This window comes from Acipenser ruthenus, chromosome 31, assembly GCF_902713425.1.
Source record: "Acipenser ruthenus chromosome 31, fAciRut3.2 maternal haplotype, whole genome shotgun sequence".
Taxonomy (NCBI): domain Eukaryota; kingdom Metazoa; phylum Chordata; class Actinopteri; order Acipenseriformes; family Acipenseridae; genus Acipenser; species Acipenser ruthenus.
Genome location: NC_081219.1, coordinates 9,282,278 through 9,307,037, shown reverse-complemented (window position 1 = coordinate 9,307,037; position 24,760 = coordinate 9,282,278). Strand labels below are relative to the sequence as shown.

General features: G+C 38.2%; 1 protein-coding gene across 3 annotated transcripts in view; it reads left to right on the top strand.

Moving 5' to 3' along the window:
* The first annotated feature begins 229 nt into the window (after positions 1 to 229).
* Positions 230 to 24,760, top strand: part of LOC117396881 (collagen alpha-1(XXVII) chain B) — a 155,717-nt gene continuing 131,186 nt past the window's right edge. Inside the window, exons 1-3 of one of the 3 annotated variants that reach the window (XM_059005748.1) lie at positions 230 to 792; positions 7,375 to 7,445; positions 21,075 to 22,429. In XM_059005748.1, coding sequence (XP_058861731.1) covers positions 740 to 792; positions 7,375 to 7,445; positions 21,075 to 22,429 — 1,479 coding nt within the window. In that variant the 5' untranslated portion in view covers positions 230 to 739. Of the gene's footprint in view, positions 793 to 1,362; positions 1,753 to 7,374; positions 7,446 to 21,074; positions 22,430 to 24,760 lie in introns of those variants that run through there. The other 2 variants (XM_059005745.1, XM_059005747.1) reach the window with 2 other exon arrangements.

Here is a 24,760-nt window from a genome sequence, read left to right as displayed (position 1 = left end):
GTTATTTAATCTGTGGTATAATAATAATAATAATAATAATAATAATAATAATAATAATAATAATAATATGTGTGTGTGTGTATGTATGTATGTATGCTGTTTGAAAAGCCTACCCAGGCATCCAAGTATGACGAACTACTTTCGCCGAGTCAGCATCTAAAAATACCCCGTTGGTTCATTGATTTTCTCTTTACTGTTATTCTCCAAGTCCGACTCCCGTGCTCGGAGCGCGAGAAGAATGAATGGTTATGCTGTGGCTCTATACTCAGCCTCTAGAGGCAGTATCCCGGCTCGTTAGACTAATGTTTGCTGAAACCGGACACCTGCAGTACTGGAGCCAAAGCTCCAGTCACTGACTGAAAACTGTTTAAAAGGGAAAAGGATGAGCTTTGAGCTTCCAACTGGAGACTTTTCATACCCCAAACCCCCAGCTTCCAGTCTTTCTGCAATCAGAACCCCAAAATCAGGATTGGCATAAATGAATAAACTACAAAGAAAGCAAGAAGAGAAACCAGCGTGGAAGCGTCCCGTCAAACTCTCGTCATTCCGAGTATAGGATTGTATGTTGGGTTTATAGTTGTATGCAAAACTATTGTTTTTATGAGAAACTTCTTTTTGGACCATTTTTAGAAGCTTATCCAATGCGTCAGAAGGCAGTTGGTGCTTTCTGTCCCTCAGCTAAGGAGTCACGTTGTGATTAAAGGACCAGGTTTTTGACTGCCAGGACAAATGAATACAAATGAATTTAGGGACCCGAAGGAGAGATTGCACAACCTCTCAACTCGCTACAAAGTAAGTGTAACAGGATTATCTTGCTCATCTGTGCTGTGATGGAATTAGACATGTCTGTTTGTTATTATTTTTAAAAGTATAAACACAAACACTCACTGTTGTACCGGAGATGTGAAAAAAAAAAAGATTATTCGTGTTTAACAGTGTTTTAAGGTATGCGTTAGAATAAGCACCTGATCGATATGAATACGTGTATTTTCCTAATATAGCCGCTACCTAAGGTAAAAAAAAAAAAAAGGTTTGTTAGACAGATTCGCTAGTAATTACTGTTTAGTATGTATGCATATGATTTAACATTATTTTAACCATTGTAAGTTTAAAATGCGCATATTCTGGTTGTGCATATTTTAATGCTTCAGTAACACAAAATAGGTTATATATAATGCACCTTTTTTTTCTCCTGTAATCTTTGTGTGAAATTGCTCTTAAATTGGATTTGAAAAGGTACTGGTAGTTGTTCTAGAGAAACAGGCGAGGGCGACAGAGAGAAGTGTTTTCAATACCCAAATCTTGCTCTGCAAAGCTACTTGAGATGCAGTTCATTCTGAATATTGAGCTACAGTATTTCTATTGTACGCAGGTCTGTGAACTATTCCTCAGCTGTACTGTGGGACGTGTCGTCCTAGATAGTTAGGATTGCCTTTCTGTAAACCCGTTTTAATTAATTTTCTTACCCAAAAGCTCAAACCAGCTGATGGAGTAACTTCAATATGATTATATTTTTAGTACAGCTGCAAGAATGAAACTCTAGAAACGCCTGCGCAAAGTAAACGAAACATTTGTTAGGGTTTCCGCATTTCAGTTGAGTTTTCAAAAGTATTAGGGATCTGTTGGCATGGAAACAAGCACCCTATTTCTTCTAAATGGGCTGCTGTAAAACATCACAAGGAAGAATGAAGTAACCGTGATGGAGCCGGAATCAGCCCCGGTCTCCAAACTCAAACCAGCTGGAGCTAGGGGGTGAGTAGAAATGACAAACATTGACGAAAGCGGTTTAAAAGTAACAACTTGCTGGAAAGAAAAGAAGAAAAAAAAACTCTGCATCTGCCACTTTTACATTTACAAGTTAGGTGGTCAAATAGAACGACATACATCTCCAAAACAAAACAATAAAAACAAGTTTTAATATTGTCAAATTTTAAAAGTAAATTTCTTTCGCAATAGGTACCACTTGTGACATTTGTCACCTTGTAACGTTGTAGCTTGCATCCGTAGCTAAATCTTTAAAATCTCAATGGTTAACAACATTGTATGAGATTTATTATTTTGATCATACAAGACAAAAACAATAATAACTTAATAGAAGCACATGCATAACGACTTTATAAACGTTGTTGGTCGGCAGGTAGATTTTAGCAAAGGAGACTCTGGGTTAGCTAAGAGGCACGCTGGGTATATATATGTGCAAAGGCTTACGCACTCATGATACTAATTCAAAACGTGTAAAAACGATTTAAAAACATATTAATTGTCATAATGTTTTATTTTGCCTTATTCATTTACTGTACATCCCAGTGCACTAATTTCGAGACCATCCCTAAAGCTTACACTGCCAAGTTTTTAACCAGTTTAGGAGAGGAAAACGTTGATTTTGTATTTGTTTTAACAAGACTTGCTAATATAATCTTTGGCGAGGCTAGTTACTTTTGTGCAGTTATTTTTCATTCGATATCACTGCGCGTTGAATGTGTTTTTTGCAGCTAAAAAAGAGGTACGTTGCAGGGAATGTTTTTGGAATACGCTCAATGAATGAAGCACGGTGTATAAAACATGACATGCAAAAGTAAAGATGAAGCCTACTAGCTGCGGTATTTTAAAAGTGTGTTATTTTAGGAATCACTTGGTGTTTAGTAATTCGCCTATTATTATTATTATTATTATTATTATTATTATTATTATTATTATTATTATTATTATTATTATTAATAATAATAATGTGAATGGGGATTGCTTAGTATTGGCTTTCCTTTCGTAAATTATGTGTGATCAGTCATTTTTCCATACATTATTCATTAAATCTGATGAAGAATACTTTTGGGACACTGAAATGTGCATTAACGGGACTATCTTAATGGGTTTTGACAAAGCAACTCGTTTGTAGTTTACCGTTTAATACAGTCGAGGTTATTCTAAAGTTCATTGTACATTTCAGTTTTACACCATCTAGCACTGTTAGTGTGCTACTAAATTAAACGAAACCACTGACTCTTGTTTGCAATACAAATCTTAATTTAAAATACTGCTTGCTTTGTAAGGCAAAGTGAGTGCTGCAGTCCTGCTTTGCCTTTATCACTTGGAACGGTTTCCTAAATAATAATGTCAAATCTAAGCCTCTTCTCAGAAACTTCCATGACGACTACTTTTAATTTGATAGCATCTTTGAGTTGGCACTAGATGTCGCTGTTCCAGGTGTTGTATTTGGCAGGAGCTGTCAGGGCAATGATGTTGCTAATCAGTGCACTGATTTTTATATTTCTTGGATAGAAACGCGGAAGAGAGAAGTAGACCATTTTTAATTTACTGCACTGCCAAAAGAATTTTGCTAACATAAAAATATATATTTTATATATTCATTCATTCATTTGTAGTGTATCATGTTCATTCAAATGCACAAGTATTCTATTGTAGGTAGAGGGGAGCTGAAGGAGGAGAAGGGGACACTTTCAGTTATCACAGTGCAGTGAGGGGATTCTGCGTTGTAGAACCACACGATCGTTTTCTTTCCCAGTCCTTGTGTCAACATAAGAGGCAGTCGGCTCAGTTGATTAAGTGCAGACGGGCCTCAGTGTTCAACAGGCAGCAGTGATTGGTGGGGGGGGGGGGGCTGTTCTGAAGTGATTAGGCTGGGAGGCCCTTGAGATGTTTCTAATTTTGTGCTGTGGTGGTGTTTTTTTTGTTTGTTTGTTTTTTAAGATAACAAGACTGAGAATCAATTAATAGTTCAAGGTGTTTTTCTTTAATTGCCTTAAGGTTAATTGCCCAGCTGTTTTATCCTTTGCTCATAGCCTATTACCTTAATGTGAGTGTGAGGGTGAGGGCAGCTTACAGTAGGACTGTTGGATGCAAACAGCCATTTAAAGACTAACTTGGTGTATGACATACCACATTTTTCTTAAGTAATGTATTCTTGTTTAGGTTAACTTTGTATACAATTATACTGTTTCAGCAATAACATCCTGGTGACTAAGTTTGAGGCAACCCTGTGGCCTCAGGAGGGCTCTTGAACATGTCTTATCTAGAAATACTGCCAGTTCATCATAGTGTAACCATTAACCTGTACCTCTGCAACACTAGTAAGAAGTACCACATAGAACAAATGTGGAATTTCTTACATCCACAGGGGGCAGAGTGTTGCAGCAGGACAGGTTTATGGTTACACTCTGGTGTACTAGATATGCTTAGAAAGCTTAATACAGGGTGCTTTTCGTTTTTGAATTTCTAAAAGTCACCAGGATGTGATGACTGAAACAGAAAGTAATACACAAAGTGATTTTAAACAAGAACCATACATTTGCTAGTGAAATTTAGCCTTGTACCAAGTTGCTATTTTAAGTTTTTAAAGATGTAGTGATTAAAGTTACAACACAATTATTTAAAGAACTCGTCTAACCTTTAGCAATACTGTAAAACAGCAGTAGATTGGGGAATATGCAAGACAGTAGCTCGGAAGCTCCTCTTACCTTAACTCCCTAGCACCCTTAAAAAGGTTAGACATGGATATGAATTTCGCCTGGACCTCTGTAACCAGATATTAGGATCAGCAGTTTACAGCTTGGATTACAAGCACTGAAAACTTTAAGGAACTCTAGAGGAAGTACAGGTGTCAGCTCCCCTTTAACCCTGTTACACTAAATTGCCTAACGCTAAAAATGTCTGTCCTTGTATTGGTGTTTGGAGACTATGGTACCTATGAGAAATTGTTCATCCTTAAGTTTTTGGATAGTAGCACAGCATACCTAAATGTACTGTGCAGAAAAATGTGAATTTACAGGGAATTGATACAAAATGGCCTGTTATAACAGTCAGTCGGGTGTATTGTCAACTTTCAGTCAGGGATAGCAATCTGTAAGATGTTTAAATTGTTCTAGAGGGGTATGGACCTATCACTTTTATTACTGGATTATTTGTGATGAAGTGGTCACTATGTAAGGTGTGGGATTTTGGGTGTAATATGAACAGTCTCCATAATTGTAAGAATCTTTATGTACCAAAATGATGAAAATTGTCCTGACCCATATGGGAACATTCTTCCATAATTACCAACTCTGATTCCTTCAGTGAACTTGTATTTGGAGTGGAAATCTGTAAGGCCTGTCCCTTATGAAACATCAGTCATTTTTGGCATCTTGGATAAGGAGCACCTGCCAGCTGAGCACCTACTGTCATCCCTCATCTAAGGTCTATTACATCTTCTGTCTTGCCTATTGTGACTGAAAATACATATCAGGGAGGATGAAAGTGTTTACGACATATTACCAGTATGTGTTTGCCCAATCCCTGTCTATATAAAATGGAAAAACAAAGTGATTGTACTACTACTACTACTACTACTAAATAATAATAATAATAATAATAATAATAATAATAATAATAATAATAATAATAATAATAATAGGGTTATTGAGTCCATTGTTTAGTCTCTAGGAAACAATTGCAAGGGTCAGAGGGAGGATGTGCTGAGGTGAGCTTGGAGATGGAGGGAATGAAGGAAGACTTTTTGTATGCCCTTAATTGGAGCTTATCCCGTCCATTAATAACTTAAATGGCTTCTAACTGTACTGCATGCTTATTTTATCAGTGTTTATTTAAAAAATGAAAAGGGGAAAAAAACAGGTCATTTGTTTAAAACTTGAGTCGAATGATTGTGGAAGTTAGAATGATTTATAAAAACAAACTAGAGGGGTAATTGAGATTTAGTGTTCTTAAATGTTTTTTTTGCTAAGAGTGAGGCGAGTATAGCTTCAACAAAAAGTGAATTAACTTCCAATTAAAGCATCTAACTGCTCTGCAGCTGAGAAGATGGTTTTTGCTGTTATGCAAACAGATGCGTTGCTGTGGGGGACGTGGTAACATGAATTGTGGTGCTTTTTAAGCACTGGTCATGATTTGACGGACTGCAATCAATAAAGCTTGATATCCGCATATTTAGCCATTGTGTTCAGTGGTTCATTGTAAGTACTACTGATGGTCGTTTCATGCATCATAGCTTTTTAAAGTAGCATCTCTGATTTGATGTTACTAAATGATGCCACCTTCCGCTTGTAAAAGTCCTTGTGTACTGCGGGTGCTCCGGTGAATCCTAGAGGGTGAGTTTTTCTAGAAGTGCAATCGGGAACCTATTTTCTAATTGAACTTCGGACCTGTAGTCATTTACAGTAATCGCTGCATTGAGAACACGTTTTATTATTCAAAAGCATGAAGCAAACACAAATGTAGACTCTTCATGGAGACCATTGAATAAAACTGAAAACATGTATGTTCTAGTAATGCTATGTACATGAGACTGCAAATAGGAGACCAGAGCGATTTAATCAATCAGTGAGTGTTTAAGAGGCTCACGCCAATTGAATGGTTGCACCTCTATTAGTTTGTAAACTGTGCAGTGAATTTGACAAGTCATATAGGAACATTTATTAAGCTCGTTTCAAAGGCAAAGCAAACATTTTGCGCAGGAATAAAATATCTTTTAAAGGTATAAAACTAGCATGAACCCACTCACGACAATTAGTTCAACTGTTTCTTGTTAATGTCACACTGTTTTAATTCTTTTCTAATACGTCTATTCTCACAAAATGTGCCTTTGCCTTTGTGCTTGCCTCAAATTAGGGCCTTAAAGCTATAATCAGGGATCAATATGTGAGGCTAGTAGGTTAACTAAACGGGCTGGTCCGTTGCTTCATCAGTGTTTTAAAGTGAACCCATCTCAGTAATCAAAAAAATATGTGTAAGCAGCTGTATCGTTTTGTTCACAGATCTATAACCTAAAAATGAACTTAAGCATATCAGCAGACACGAGAAACAGGCCTGTTTTCAAATGTTTCCGAATAAATAAATCAACCAAACATCCCTTTGTGCTTATTGTTGTTAAAACAAAGGTGATCATTACTTGTGTTAAAATGTGACTTGATGCCAAGAGAAAGCTACTCATTTCTGATTAGCCTGGGCCTGATTTCTCACACTGCTGGCACCTAATCATTGTAGTCATTAATCTAAGATCATTAGTTCTGTGTGCAGAGTAAGTGGATTTATCTAACCCCTGTGACTTCAACACTTTATCCAGTTCCTGTCTACCTGAATGTGTCGGATGATGGGATGAGTTGACAGCAGTGGCTCTGCCTGTATGGGGGGGAGAGAGAACAGACTCCAATATAAATATTAACGTTTTACTCATATCTCAAACAAAAGCAATGCAAGCTTTGGTGGAGAGCAAATGCTTGGAGGAGCAGATTACTTTTCTCTTGGCTGTCGGAGGGTGAGGAATTATACAGAATAGCTGTAAAACCTGGAAGGAAAAGTGTTGGCTGCTTTTATAATCTGTATGTAAATCTAACCAAGTGTTTCTTTCTTTTTGTGAATTCACAGGAGAGCCCTAATTCTCTGTACTGTTTTGTATTGTACTTGTTACCTGGGACTTGCACAAGTACATCCTGAAGGTAAGAAATAGCTACTTCTATAAAACTGATCTGTATAACTTTTATATATGTGTGTTCATATGTGATACGTATGATTTGAAATAATTAGTAGATTGAATCCGCAGTCCATTATGAGCCAGTATAAAGTTAATTGACCCCCCCCCCCCACACACACACACTTTTTTCATAACCCTGCACTAAAACAGCTGACAAAGAAGACTGTATTTTAACAATACTGTATTATCTCATTATGAGTGATCCTTGGAGTTGTAGCTGGTGTTCTAATCCTGTTCTGTTATGTCACAGCTCTCATGGCTTATTATGGCCCTATATATTAGACAGTTATACCATAATTGCCAAACCTTTGCTCTTTTCATTTTGCCTCTCATCAGCTTCTAATGATATATGGATTGGTTTCTTCCATTTGGACATAACTACATTTTTACAGCTTTGAAATTAGTACTCTTTTTTTTGCCATGTAAGCGTCTTTTTTAAAACAAAAATAATAAAATAAATTGAAAGCAGCCTTAAGGCCTCTCTCTGCTGGAAAGAAATGGAGAAGACGGGGGGTGTGGGGGGGGGGGGGGGGTTAGTGGAAAGCTAGAGAGGTCTTGTGAGTCTGCTTTGACCTGACCTTGACTTTCACAGTAACCACAGTTTGTGTTTTGGCAAGACCCATCAAACATTCCTTGTCAAGTCATTAGTGCTGGGCCTGGGGATTACACAGAACCTTTCAAGTATTACAATTTAGAAAAGTGTCTTAGGACATCAGTAGAAAAGATTGAAACATTTGTCCACTACAATAGGCTAAACTAAGTTTCTTTACTTTACTCATACAGTTTACTAAAAGAAAATGTTTTCCCTGATTTAAAGTTTTGATGACCAGGTAGAATCTGTCATTGCATATGAATCCCCATGAAGGCAGGGAAAATAAATTTAAAAGGCCCTACTTTGAAAGTGCCTGCTCCAGACGAATTACTATTAGTTTGAGGGTTTCATAAGAGTTTGTGTGGAATGCAGCGTTAGAGAATGTTTAGTTTATTTAAATTCAACCACTAGTTTGCTTAAATACATTTGTATTAGATGCTTATTACAGTGCTACCAAATGAAATACCTGTGCAGATTTTGTGGTTTTGGCCCCAGTTCCAACAGTACAAAATGTACCTTTGTAGAGACTTGTACGATGTTCAGAATTCATTAAGGGCTCTTTCATACTTCATTAAAAAGCGTACAGTTCCATTTTTATAAAAGCATATATAAATGCTAAAATAACTAGTCTCCCTTCAGAGTTAATTTTAAGAGAATCTCACCATTCATTTGGGCTTACAGCGGCGTTTTCTTTGTGAAAGCAAAACCATTCAGAAAAAATGTGACCAACTCAATTCTTTTGCACTGTAATGTAAATTGAAAATAAACTTCTGAATTTTAGATACTGGTCTACATTACAAACACTGCAATCTAAAACAAAACTGCCACCCTTTCCTGATTTTTACAGTGCGTTGGTGAACACAGTAATTGCTTTTCTTGAGGTAGAAATCCATTGAGTAATGGCTGCATATCCCTGCAGAACTAACAATTTGTCCTGTGGAGTATGTGCTGTCCTAACTCCCTGTGGTGGCAGTCCGACACCCTGTTGATCGTGCTGTGGCAGGTGTTTGTACTTTCTATAACATTATTGTTAGATCATTTTGAAAAACAGCTAAAGCTACCAGTGTGGGATACTGGATGCAGTTGCTTATTCCTCTTTACAATGCCTACAGCCTGTCTCTTCACCCTTGGATTACCTCTGTCCCAGTCTGCTTGATCACTTATGTTTCAATGCACGCACTTTTGTGTACCAAAAAAAGTTTCCACTGTGTTGGGAAAGTTGAGAGATGAAGGATGAATCAATGGTGCTTGGAATCTAATCAGCCTTCACGTAATGCAGTTTGACATACTGAATCTCGCCAGACTTCTGAACAATTTTCTATTTGCCACTGCACTGCTCAATACCTTAAACACCACACCACTGAAGATGTTCTGCCAAAGTTGTTACATGCAGGAAAAGGCAAACATTTTCCATTTGAAATATTAGAAGAGCAGCTTTCTAAAAAAAACTAAAAGACAATATTGCTTTTTCAGATTTGGCTGCCGTACCAGGAGAGTAACGAGAGAACAGCTGCTTAGGGATTTAGAGGGCATGCAATGTTCTTTCTCTTTAGATTCTCTTTCTTTCTCTTTAGATTGTTTCCTTGTCAGTACTAGGAAGAGAGAAATGCTGCCTTGTAAAGTTCTTTGCATTGGAAATGGTTTGTGAAACTTGCATACGTGATATTTATTTATTTTTCTTTCAATTTTAGTCCTGGTTGCATAACATTATCTTCAGTTTTACATGTTTAATTTGCATCACAGAATATTTCAAAACATGCAATCAAATATAGATTTTAAAACTTCTCCCAAGGCTGGTAGACAAAGATTTTTGTCTAGTGTCCTCATCAGCAAACAAATTAAAAGCCGCATTTGGTGCTGGGAAGGCATTGCTTCTATGAGAAAGTTTTTTGTTTTTTTTTTGAAGAAGAAGAAGGAGTCACGGTGGGAAAACTAAACATTCTATGTTGTTTTTCCTTTTAAAAGAACTCAAACTCTCAGAAGCAACAGCTGCATGCTCTGACGATAACCTGTTGCTGCTTTCCCTGTGTTTCAGTGTTCCTTGATTATCGAAAGTGCACATTGAAATATTTAAGTATCACCGTTATCACTCATTTAGGAAAATGTGAGATCTATGAAGCACATTTGTAAGATTTACTGGGATTATTTTGTTTTCTCTTTAATAATGTAGCATGAACATGGTCCAGTATACTGTAATTGCTTGAGAGTGGGAGTTAGGAATTGCCTTGTGTAATTGCAAATCTGTTCACACCACCGGAATCTCATGTCTGGAGCATAATTCTAACAGCCTTGACTTGCCACTTTCAGAATGCATTGTGTGGCTCCCTCAAAGGAGGGGGGAGAGTCCACAAGGGAGCTCCACCCTCAGATCTTCATCCAGGAAAGACCCTGTCACGGGTCAACGAGCCCAGCGAAAGGCATATCAAAACTATTGTCGTTCCCCCACAGCAAAGGGAAGAGGAAAGAAAAGGGAAAACAACAAGGTTTAAGTGTACACTCGAGGCTGTCTGAAGCATAGGCGGAGTTTAAGTCCTTCAACACAGATAAAGAGGTAGTGCAGAATTCCACAAAGAATATACATGAGCCACTAGGACCCTCGACCCAGCCTGCCACCTCCAGTACTAAACCCTGAAAACGTCAAGCATCACTTGAGATTAAGCAGCCAGTAAGTCCATTACACACACTGTCTATATCGGTGGTTTTCAAACTTTTCATTTTAAGTACCAGTGTTTCCAGCAGGGACCGCCGGGTGTACCAGTAACTATGAGCAATCTTAAACAGCTGTTGTAAAACAGAGACCTACCCTGACCTACCACTAGGTTTGTTGTGTCTGTACTCACTTGTTTGTTGCCTCATTATGCTGAGTGGTTAATCTATGCAGCTGATGACTGCAATGAACTCAGCATGTTTATATTTTGAATATTTTGCAAGTGTTGTGTATGGAATTGGTGACCGCACCTTTAATTGTGTGTAATTGTAATATGGGTAATAGCCTGCTGCAGCTCCCATGCTCAGTGTTATAAAGTCCTGATCAGACAGCATGTAATACAGACAGCTGGTATGATTACATGTTACTGTTTAAAGTTTAAATTGCAATGAGTTCGTTCTGCTATGTTTACATTATTAAATACACCACAGCACATTGTCTTAGACTTGAGATATTTTCATTAGCACAATAAGAGCTACCATTTCCTGAATGGCTGCAGTACATTTCATTTTTAATTCACATATTTTTTTATTTTTTCTCAGCAGTACGCTCCCTATTTACCGTCCCAAGAATTTCTCTGTGTTCTGCTTTCACATTTCTTAATGGTCAGTTGTTTTCTCTGCAACAGCTGACCCTGCTTTAGTACAAAACTCATGCTACATACTGTTTTACATTATGGTAACGGTACTCTTAAATTACCGTGCGTGCTTCTTTGGGTGAAGAGATGTTATCGGCTCATCTAACTGGGGAATCTCTCTGCAGCACAATTAAATCTTCCTTAAACCCATGACTGTAAACAATGTAACCGAATCTCTTATATCTGGGATGCAAGATGCAACAGATGAAAAAAAATCATTTCGTGTTGACACAACTTTATTTAGGCATTCTACGTGGCTAAATTTGACTGGCGAAAGATAGCGTTGGTTTATTGGAGTTCACAAAGATAACTTTTTCAGCTTGGTACGGCAAACTTTTCACTTTCTTTTGTGTTTAATTGTTGAGATTTTTGCTGCATTACAGCCCTTCATTAATTATTTTATTTATTTTATGTTTCCAGGGCATTTTGTTAATGGCACATGTGCAAACCTTAAATGTATTTTTATTTTAGTTTTTCGCTGTTCTTGTTCTTAACAATGCATTTAAGAAATTATTTTAAGCTGTTTTTTTACACAATAGTACACCATCACAATGGTTGCAAGAAACTGGGGTTTGTGTATTCTGCTGGTGTTAATACCACTCTGCACTTACAAGCATTTGTATTCGATCAAATTGTTATCGTCCTTCTTGCACTTTATTAAAACGTGTGTTTTCTTTTTTTATACACAGACTGGCATCATATCGCATTCAGAATTATTGACACATGCTTTTAAATGGAGAGGCAGCATTTTTGTGCTTAACCACGAAAAAACTGTTGTCAAAACCATTTATGGTTGTCGGATTTCCAACCATTTTAGTCGCAGTCTGGAGCCCTGCATCCTAATTTTTCATGTATCTGTGATTCAGTGGTACAAACAGATTGATCCATTACGATGGTGCAATTGAGGGAGTGTTCTGCTTGAGGAATCATATCGTCATTAAGAACACCTGCAGGTGCGTACCAGTTGCAGCCCTGTCACGTACCACTGCAGTAATAATGTTGAAATTAAACATTATTCACAGGTAATGTTCTATTAACATTTTGCAGGCCAATTTTAAATGTGCTTCTCATTGCTCAGCACCATCCCTGCAAACAGACCAGCATTATTTACAGCCCATGGTTCCAGACTTCCTGTATGTGTACATACATGCGCAATCCTCTATTATGGGACATATACAAAACAGCTGGGTGTGGGGAGCTTGTTGCCAGTTTTCTCCATTCTGATCCCTTGGTTTATTTATTCAGGGATACCACAATATTAAGTAATGTTCTTGCAACTACCAGTATAGAATGACTGGTTGCATTGATTAGTGGCAAAAAAAACTATTCCTGTATTCATGACCACCGAGTCTGGAACAATATTGAATCTGGTGAGAAATGTCCTAGTTTGCACTCTGTTAGCCTATTATGCACTTGGCAGTATGGCAAACCTTTTTTTTTTTTTGCATAATGGGCAGAACTAATGCACTCTCATTCACAGTAGGTAATTCTCTTTTGCCAGCCTCTGTAAATCCTTGTAAATCAATGTTTTTAATGCTGAGGACACAAGACCATAAAAACTTCAATAGACAACCATGCCCTCACAGATAGAAAGATAGATTTCTTTACCATTTTCAGCTTTGTATCTTGGGTTTTCAGTGAGGTCTTGTGAATCCCCCCTTCGTGGTGGCACTCTGGACAGACAGAACAGCCTCCACCTCCTGTCTGTGTCGCATTGTTCCTTATTTCCAGTATTAGCCAGCTCCTGCTGACTAACTGTCAGGTTCTCTTGCTCCACGTTGGCTTCTCTAATAAGCTGGGAAATGATGCTGGTATGATATAAATCTGCTTGAGCAGCCAAGAATGTCCCTTGTACTGTACACACCAGTGTATTTATTCTTCAGTACAGCAGAGAGCTTGCTATTCCCTTTGGCAAAGCAATGTTGCCTCTACGCTTAGGAGCGAAATTGCCCTGAATAGTGTGATCTATTATTTTGACGACTCCTGCAGCAGCACCTAGCAACCCTCTTGTGTTGTCACTGTTTTTTCACACTGTCCGGTCTTTGGAAGAGAAGACGCTTTCTGTGCTGTTTTGTAATTAATTACTCCTCAAGGTTGATGTTGAGCTTAATATGGTCACTCTGCCTGGGATTCATGCCCATGTAGGTTCTATACTGCTACATCCAAGTTATGTGGCTGCATTGTTTTTTCCAAATGGATTCCATTGTCATTCATCTTCCATTTATCTTGATGAATCAGAAGTTTTCTATTTGTAGCTACTGCAAGTGATTTTTATATAAACATATACACTCTTGTGCGCAGACACATGCACAGAACCATACGATATAAATTAAAGTATATGTGGCAGGGCAGAGCTCTGCGTGTAAATAGGGGGCAGGGCAAAACCCTGCTGATTAAATGTATTGTATTTATTTAAAAGAATGGTGGTTTATTGTTGTAGCATTATTATTTCAAGTGTATTGTTTGGGGTTTATGTAGCATGGGTGATTTTAAATGTATTTTTGTTTGGTTTAAATGTGGTCTGGCAAAGGCAGACAGCTCGTGAGAGTGCGTGGTCGGCAGCTAATGATTATTAACAAATTGACTGTCGGCCACGGAAATTAAAACTCGTTCAGACTGTGCTTGGGCTCGACTGAATAATTAATAAGCAATGGAGCTCAGGCACAGGTGGAGAAAAGAGCAGATCAGCTCCTCAATGTGGGTGTTCGAGGCGGAACGAGAGCGAGAGAGAACGAAAGTAAAATAAGTGAACAATTGCTATGTGTGCTGGAAACACCAGAAGGGTGCTTGTTTTGGGGGGAGGTATTATTTATATGTTTCGAAACTGTTTTGTTTAACCTTTTTATTTTGGCTTGGTGAGCTGTGTGTTTTTGTAAACCCTGTAAACCCTGTAGTACCTGTCTGTGTGTCTGTATCAGTTTCCTGGTCTGGTTATGTCACCACACAGCCATCCCGCCACAGTGTCATATACTACATCATTTAATACGTGATACTAGTAATAACTTTTATAAAACAAAATCTAAAATTACATAACAATAGCAACCAGTGACAACATTATGAAATGTGTGATTACATAGAGGATGCGTGATGGTTTGATTGTGGAGACGCATCGTGATTTTCATTTATCCTACTCTAAAATGAATACAGGTTGTTTAAAACTAGGCCTTTTATGGCTCCCGAGTGGCGCATCCAGTAAAAGTACTTGCGTAGAGTGCTGGATGCGCCCTATAGTCTGGACGTCGCGAGTTCGAGTCCAGGCTATTCCTTTGCCGAGGACGGGAGCTCCCAGGGGGCGGCACTCAATTGGCAGAGCGTCGCCCTGGGGGAGGGAGGGTTAGGTTGGCCAGGGTGTCCTCGGCTCACTGCGCACCAGCGACCCCTGTAGTCTGGCCGGGCGCCTGCGGGCTTGCCTGTAAGCTGCCCGAGAGTTGCATTGTCCTCCGACGCTGTAGCTCTTGGGTGGCTGCATGGTGAGTCTGCAGTGTGAAAAAAAGCTGTCGGCTGATGGCACATGCTTCGGAGGACAGCGCGTGTTCATCTTCGCCCTCCTGAGTCAGCGCAGGGGTGGTAGCAGTGAGCTGAGCATAATAAAATAATTGGACGTTCCAAATTGGGAGAAAATAATAAATATAATTGGCAACGACTAAATTTATATATATAAAAAAAAAAAAAATAGGCCTTTTAATACTTCATCAGTTTCACCGAAGATGCTAACTGATTTGTTTTAATTTGAATTGCTGATAAAGCCGTGCTTGAGACTTCAGGAGACGACTATTGAAATATGGAAAGTGTATACTCTTTGAAACACCCATATCATCTTTTGTATGTTTAATCAAATAAATTATATTGCCACAGATGTTGTATAAAGATGTTGCAGTGGCCAGTATAACTAACTAAGAATGTAAGAGGAAAAAAAGATTTAGAAGCGACATTTCTGTGGTTAGCCTTAAAGGTCTGGACTCCCATTATCTCCCCAATGCCAAAAGTCTTTATATATAAAAAAAATAAAATCATTTTGCCAGCACTTCAAACAGAGGAAAATGGACTACCCTCTTGAGCATTGTTTAATTTTCCCTTTTCAGTCTGTTTTCTGTTTTAACGCGGTTTATAGTTACTCTCCTGGAATTATTTCAACCAGATTTGCTTTTCTTCTTTACCCACAATCATTCCTCTTGTGAATTTAAAGTTCAATGACACTCGACAAGTGGAAGCGCCTCCATCCTGACCTGAACACCTCCTACCATTCAATCAAGAATAGTGACTTGCACTTCATTCAGTGGACGAAATATTACAATACTCTTGCTCCCCTTTATTCTTATATGTATTCTACTATTTGATTTTCAAGACCCCATTGCTACCATGTTTCTGAAGTTATAGAAGCTGCCCTTTGACATTTGAAATCGGCTGGTCACTTGGAAAGGCTTAACCGTTTGAGGCATATTACCCAGCCTGGTACACACTGCTCTGTCTCTGGAATTACCGTCCACAGTCTAAAATACGCATGTCTGTACCTCTCCGCATTCCAGGGACCTGGTAATCACCCGTAACCTGAAAAACATTATCAATCAGAACAAACTGAGATTGATGGTCATCTATTACTATAGTATAGTGCCATCCTAACCACTGCTGCTAAAGAAGGAACTGTAGCTGGAGGTATTGCCTTGTGCTGAAGGCCTCCCTTGTAACACAGTAGCTCATTTGCAAATGTTGCGGTGATCCATCTAATCTGGAGCTGATGTTTTTGCTTTGTTTAACAGCGTTTTTGATGTGATTTATCATTGGCAGCACATCCGGGCATACAGTAAGAAGTCACTAAAAGCATGCCTGTCTTTAATTGGCCAGGTCACTGCTCATTACCGGTGATATGTGTCAAATGTAACTGCTGTACCTCCGCAATAGGAACAATAATTTTCCACAGTTTATGATTCACTGACCGTACAGAAAAGCAGCAAGTGTGCCAAACAAAAGAGACTTCCTGGAAAAAGCCTGGTGCTGCTAAGCATTACCAGGAGTGGGGTTTCAGATTAGGAATAAGTGTCGGTTTCCGCAGTGTATTTCAGTAATAGCTGTAAAACTCCTCCATTCAAAGCGTTCACCTTTATAGGTCACTTCACTACAAATTTATTATTCATAGTGTTTCCAAGTTTGATGCATTTTATAACCAATGTATAACTTCCTTGGAAACCTCATATCACCTTTATCACAACACTTGTTGAAACAAACAGCTTTTTCTAACCGTAAATGCTTTTATTACAATTCATATCTGTTATTTAATCAGCACTGGCATAATCAGGGTTACACATACTGAATATACAGCTTTTTAAAGTTTAATTTCAGTTTCCAATGGTCGTGAACCCTACTGTTGTGTTTTTTTTTTTTTTTGTTTTTTTTTAACCTAAATATAAATGTTTTAAATGTTCATTTCCTTGCATTTCAAGCACAGAAAGTTCTCCTGGCTTCCAAAATAATAAAAAAATATTTATTCTTTATATGCTGTCTACGGTTTACATAAGGTGATCCCCCTACCATATCTATCGTATTCAGTACAGTGACACTTGGGAAGGTTGGACAACCAGTAGCATTAAAAAGCGGCTGTACAACAACATGCAAATCTGGAGAATTACTGAACAGTCGACGTTTATATTTACAACCAATCTCAGAGAATTGCGGGCAGGTTTATCCACTGAATGTTACTAAAACGAACTGGTGACTATCCTCGTCTGAATCATCACTCTGGCTGCCTGAAGAGGTTAGATTACGTGCTAACAATAACGGCTCATATTACAGGTACCATTGTATTGTGTTGGAATTATACTCCTCATCCATGTCATTTGTATATCTGTATGCAAACAACTGCTTCGTGTGTTGAACACTTTGTGCATCACAACAATAGGAGGGGCTGTAAAATATGACCCAAGTCTTTGGAAACATATTTTCTATTGAAATAAGTCTATATTCACTTTCAGTTCACCACAGCTACCCTCTAAGAAACATATGTCCGTGAATAATTCAAAATAATTTATGAACTAGTTATTTTCACATTTGTGAGTGTCATGTTGTAAAAATATTTAAAAGTTTCAGAACATGTTTTATTTATTTTAAGTATACATTTAAGTTTCTCCAAATAGTTGTATTTCCTTTTTTAACATGTGTTAAGCTGACATGTATCACTTAAAGCAGAAAGGAACCTGTTAAACGTGTTAATATGAAGACATTTCTTGCCCTGTCGTCTCTGCAGTTTTTCAGTACCAGTCAATGACATTGAGAAAGCATCTCCTGGCAATCTGAAAACTTCTCTGTGCGTTTTGCATAGACTAATGCTTATGCTTTTTATTAAGGAAGATTAAATAGTATTCCTTTCATAAGTAAAGAAGTGACAATATTTCATTGGATCAGAAAAGGAATATGATTTAATTGTATTACACCTTGATCCATGTCTCGGCATATACTGTTAACTCAAAAATAAACTCCAGCCAAGATCAGCAAAGAAATTAGCCTTTATAAAATTTAGATTGTTAGATGCTTTCTCATGATCATTGATTGGTACTGAATAGGTAAGAAATGTTATCATGCAATTAACACGTTTCACAGGTTCCTTTCCGTTTAAAGTGATGCCCATTACAGCATGTTAAAGGAGGGATTTGGAAATACAACTATTAGGAGAAACTTTTTAAAGGGGTTTCCTACATGGATTACTATTTACCAGACTTAATAACTACTTCAGAAGGGAATTCCTGTTTCTGCAATCGGCAGATTCTAAAAAAACTCAGAAAAGCTGATTAATGGGCTTCATTTATTGCACAGTCAAGATAGGGTATTTAACACATGTCATCACATTTTAATAGTAATAGTTTTATAGTAGAAAGTGGCTGAAAAAAAATCTAGTATCTATTAATCACGGCACACTAATGATCCAAGCAGAAACTGCAATAGAAAAAATATACAGAACAAATACCATGGCATACTAAACGGTAAGAAATTAAATATTTTGAAGAAAAAAATAGGTTCTATGAAGTAACCATTTAATAAATAGAAATATTGAAATATGTAATGTTTTCATACAGGAAGGGCCTGTTTCTTAGGCAGAAAAGGGACTAGATTCGCAGCAGTAATCAGCAATAAAATTAAATATCGTAATTTGATATTATTGAATTGCTACTGTGTAATGTAATAATTATACTTGTGTAGAAATGAAATTACAAAGGCAATAAGAGCATTTATTCACAAAACAAGTTTTTGAAAGTAAAAGATTCCACTGTGAATGTCACTATGAGTCTCTGCATTCACTTTTAATATGATATTAGATCAAAAGTGAAAATAAAAACCCTAGAGCTTCCCCGGAGCTTGGAAGTTGGAAGTTATTCACAATATTTCCATACTGTCCCAGTTTAAGAACTTAAAAATCTGGTCACCTTAAGTTTACAACCACCCAAAAATTCCTGGACTAAAACATAGCATTTTGTTTTTCAATATTCTTGAAAGCTGAAACCCATCTGTTAAAGGAATTAAAGACCCCATGCTCTTCACCTTGTCTCTCAGTTTTAGACTGAATCCCTTGACTGCTCTGTTCTATGTATGTTGGGCATGAGATTAAAGTGTAAATAGTACTCTAGTGACTAGCTAAATATATATCACCTACATTTTTATTTTATTGTTCAGCTAGACACATCCATTTCAGGACCATCAGATGCTGATAACATATTTCCCAAGATGACATATAAAATTTGCTGCCAAGAGTTGTTGGCAACAAATGTGTCTCTGTAGATTCAATGTTGTTTATTCCCTCAAGTAAAAAAGGGGCTTCATAACGAGATTAATAATAATAAGCTTTACTAGGTTTTAAGCCCTATTCCTAAAGCTATATATATATTCCAATATGTTTTTAATAAACTTGAACATAGACATTTATACTGTATAGGTTACCTTACACCATTGAATGCAGAACAAAATGATATACCTTCTACTTGGTACTGTCCTGAACTTTTCATGTCTTTTGTTCACGATATTGCATGTCAAGTACCGTCCATTCTCCTCCTTGTCACCTAAACGTACTGTATTATAATAATTTCAAAGTTTCACCCTTCCATATAATACCACTCTGATGTCCTTATCTAAATATTTATTGGTTGCTCCCTACAACATCACCGAGTATGCCTTTCGTACCTTCAAGGTCTGGATTATACTGGATCCAACATAGCTATCTGTCTTGGTTTGTATCGCCTAAACTTTGTTTTGAGGTGTTCTGTAAACCTAACCAAAGCTGCATGTTCCTAATTAAGATTGCTGTAAAGTTTTAGGTAAAGTAAATCCCAGTATATAAATGAAGATGGCCAATACAGATACATCTCTGACCCCGCTACCCTGATCATGTCCCAATTCATGTTAAAATGTACTACAATCATAGATCAGGAAGGAATGTCTTCCCTTTGTTTTTTGTACAGAGACCCTCTCTTAAGAGCTCAGCTAGATTTACATTGAATAAAGATGTGTCCTCTTTGAGGTTAGCATGGGTGTGAGGGGGAAGAACTGACAGATAAAAGTCTTTGAGACGACTAAGGGTTCGGCACTTGGTAAAGTCATATTTCATCCTTGATTATGAACACTACATCGTTTTGAAAACGCGTCAAGTAGACAAAGGTTTAGTTTACAAAAATCCAGGAATAACATTGATTTTATTTATTTATTTTTTTGAATGGCTGTACCATAAAAGAAAGAACCAACATTTTATATGAATCACATTAACATTCGTTGGCAGTTTAAGTAGATTTTTCACATATTCCTAGAGAACTAGAAATCCTTTTTTGTATGACAGGAACTGAAAAGTGTATTATGAAAAAACATTGCGATAATCTGCTTTTGTTTCCATTGCTCTCCCAATCAGCAGTGGTAGAGTCATACATGATGGTTAATTATCTAACTGTGCTAAGAGATCATTTTGAAATGCACTATGACATCTCTATTTTCCTAGCTATAAAAGTCTTTTGATGAGATAATAGCCCTTGGCTTTTATTGGTAAGAAAAGATGACTTCTTGTCAAATAAAAATAAAATTACAGGATGATTCTTTGCAGGAGACTGCAAAGCCTTGGGGAGGGCACTCTGCTTGGAAGAGTTCCACTGCACCCCTTTTTAGTGGCGGTTTATGCAATTTTAAGATCTGAAACCCATCCCTTTTTAGTAACTGTGAAATATTGTTGCGGTTAATGCAATTATAAGATCTGAAACACATGTTATAGGAATCATGCAAACATAAAACAAACATATGTCGAAAAGCATACTTGTGACAATGTTAAAAATGAGGATGTATGCACTGATCAGTAACCTAATAGGTTTTCTTTGAAATACTGGTACAGAATGCCAATTAATTTCCCTGCAGATAAAGGCTTTTTTGCATACTGCACAGTTTTTCATTTTCACATCCTTTAACTGGACCAGCGAGGAAAAGCTTTTAACCAAACTGAATTCTGTTCAAGTAGAATAAAAAATGTTCTCACAAAAATTGTCCCTCTTGCAATTGTAAATTATTGATTGTCGCACAAATGGCCAAATTTCAAACACCAACTTTATTGCATGGTCCGTGTCCAACGTTTTATAATGACATGCTATATCCTGTAATAGACATTCCAAATATGTTTTTAATATTGGACTTCTTTTTGTAGATGTGGACATCCTCCAAAGGCTGGGCCTTGCAGGAAAGAAAGCACAAACGCCTTCAGCAGCGTCCCGTTCGGTTCCTCAGGGGGTCATTCCTTTCAAATCTGGCGTCATCTTCACCCAGCGTGCGCGGATCGAGGCGCCAGTCCCCACAATCATTCCAGCTGCTTTCGGCACGAACTTCGCTTTGATACTGAGCCTTTGCTCCCATCGTATTAACAATGCTTTTTTATTTACTGTTAAAACTAAAAAGAAGAAACTGCAGCTGGGGGTGCAGTTTATACCTGGTAAAATTATAGTATATTTAGGTCATAAGAAATCTGTATATTTTGATTATGACGTTCACGATGGCCAGTGGCACAATCTGGCCATTGACATCAGAGGCCAAAAGGTCACTTTATATACTTCTTGTGGGAAGCAACGTGTACATGCAGATTTGCATTTTAAAAAAGAAGAGACTCTAGATCCTGAAGGATCTTTTCTGTTAGGGAAAATGAACCAACATTCTGTTCAATTTGAAGGCGCCATTTGCCAGTTTGATATTTATCCTTCGGCCAAGGCAGCTCATAATTATTGTAAGTACATAAAAAAACAGTGCAGGCAAGCGGATACCTATCGGCCTAACCTTCTTCCTCTCATTCCCCTGATAACTAGAGATCCAAATGTCACTGTTACCTTCAACACCCATCTATCCCAAACTGAGATAACCAAAAAGGGTTTCAATATTACCCTCCCTTTAGATAATACTGGGGCTCCTGTTAGATTGCGAACACAAACTGATAAGTTGACAGCACCCTCCACTGCACAGGATTTTTTACCAACCCCGCATCCAGGTACCAATGCCCCACCCCTACAAGCTACTGCCCCAACTGTAACTTTAAGGACAGGACTACAAAACTCCCAACAAGCCAGGACCCAAACCGTCGCAATGCCTCTCAGGACCAGCAGTGTTTCCTCTAAATTGGTTCCCGTAAAAACTCCCGGTGCAGCACCAAAGCAAGTCTCCCGAACGGGGCAAGGCCTTCCCAGTAAAACCACCACGGGACCAGACAGCAAAAAGAAACCAAAAAGCGGTGGCGCTGCCACTCCCTCCACACTGAAACCAACGAAAAAGAAACTGGAACTCCAAACCCCCGCGTCGGGATCGGGCAGTCGGATAGAACTCCCAAAGAAACAGCCTCCACCGAAAAAGAAACCCGAGCCAAAAGTGACGACTCCACGCTACCAAACCAAACCCACCACATCCTTTGTTCCCGTCACTCCCGCTGCCACTGACAGCTTCCAAACCTACGACTTGGACCCAACTCCATACTCTCTTCTGATTGGACCTCCGGGACTGAAAGGGGAACCAGGACCACCGGTAAGCAAACTTCTTTTTCTTTTAAAATGCAAAAATATGTCAAGTAATCAGACTAATGGAGGGTGTTACTGTAGTAGGTTAGTTGATTTTCTGGATACTTGACCGTCATCATGAAAGTAACAAGGGCACAATGCAGGACTGAAACTACTGCCTGTTTTGCCTGGATTAAAAATAAGAACCGTCCTTTATTAGGATCTGTGATTATTGGTGCCTGTTTGGATAATAGATTTCCAGTAGTCCGCTCTGTAGATAGTGTTGGTCTGCATTGCTAAAGGCTGGTCCAAGGTTGAATACTATTTTTTACATGCTAATAGAACTCCAAGAGACTGACCAAATGTCTGCGCAAAGCTGGATCATCTTCGCTTTTTCCTAGAAAGGGCAGAATTATGTATTGGTGAAATGGAAAGATGAGTAATTATAATTCTGATCCATTTGGAATATCTCTTCATTCAGCCTGACCTCTGTATACCCTCCTGCTGTGGAATGCTAGCTAGCCTTTCCCCTCCACATATTTTTTTTTTTGGTTTTAATAATTAAGCTAGTGGAACACCATTGTATATTTGTGTGTGTCAAATATATTTGTGTGTGGTGTGTTTTTTATTTTCTTAGCTAAAAATGAACAATGTTTGTTAACAGTTAATAAACTAAAAAATCAGCCCTTAAAATAGTGTGACCAGGGGGCTCCCAAGTGGCGCATCTAGTAAAGGCGCACCACATGGAGTGCAGGATGCGCCCTATAACCTGGAGGTTGCTGGTTCGAGTCCAGTCTATTCCACTGCCGACCGTGGACGGTAGTTCCCAGGAGGCGGCGTACAATTGGCCGAGCGCCGCCCGGGAGAGGAGGGCTTAGGTCGGCCAGGGTGTCCTCGGCTCACCGCACACCAGCGACCCCTGTAGACTGGCCGGGCGCCTGCGGGCTTGCCTGTAAGCTGCCCAGAGCTACGTTGTCCTCTGATGCTGTAGCTCTGGGATGGCTGCATGACGGGCCTGCAGAGTGAAAAGAAGCGGTCGGCTGACGGAACACGTTTTGGAGGACAGCGTGTGTTTGTCTTCGCCGCTCCAGCGCAGGCGTGGTAGTGGTAAGCTGATCCTAAAAAAAATAAAAATAATTGGATATTTCAAATTCGGAGAAAAACGGGGTAAAATCAATTGGCGATATTAAATTAATAAAAAATAAAATAAAGCGTGACCCAATATTCAAAAGTATTCTGTCAGGATGAGTGCTATTTTAGAATGGGCTTCACCAAATTCTGCTTTTGACCCCATAATACATACTGTAGAATCCACACAGACATGCCAAAGAATTGTTGTGGAACAGAACAGTGTAAAAAGATAAACTACGCCATTGTTTCACTAGCTGGTATATTTAATTTTAAAAGGTTTCTCCGATTGCAAAGACACGGACTAGTTGGCGTGCTAAGTGGAAGTATTACAGTATTGCCATGTTCATGTCTAATAACCCACTGTAGTACTGGTAACTGAATAACTTACCAAAATGTAGTTTATTTTTGTTATTACTTGACTTTTTACACAAATGAAGACATTTGCAGCTGAATTAGTAACTGAGTTTTGCCCCAGAATTCCCTTTTTACCTCGCTCTCTGAAATATTTCCGTACACGTCGTAACTTTGTAAGCTCTTGTGCTGCCTGTGTGAGTGCCTCACACTTAAATGCCAGATTTCTTTTTCATGAGAGAATGAAAGCAGGGGAATAATGCAGCACTTTGAAAGCAAGGTCAAGGGTCAAGATGAATAAAGGAGCAGCAAACATTTAACCATTTAACTTCCAACTGTCAAAATAGGCTTATGATAATAACAAAGGCCACTTTTCTTTTGGAGCGAGCGATTCTCTTCTCATTAAGAGGCGAAGAAATCTCCGAAAACCGAACCAAGAATTATTATTAATCTAAGACGAAAAGGCAACATTTTCCAAGATGACACTGAAACCAAATACACGTTTCCAAATAGTTTGAAAATAAAGTTTGGATTGCTTAAATTCCTACATGTCTACACGACTTACCGGTTCATAGCGCTAAATTAATTAATTTGTAATGACAGGTGTTCTGTGTATCATGGTATTGACTGAGTAGCTTTACATTAGTTACTCACAATAGGAAAAAGCTGTTTTGCAAGTATGGGAACACATTTAACAAGCATTTGGTAGCTATCCAGGCCAGACCACATGTCTACAATTTACTACAGCTACATGTTAATGGAGACTTTTGTCAGCTTGCTCCATTATTACAGCTCCTCTTCATAACATTTACATGGGAAAACAATCAGGCTGTTTCATATATTTAAGGTTATTTTTTTGTATTATTAATTTGAACAG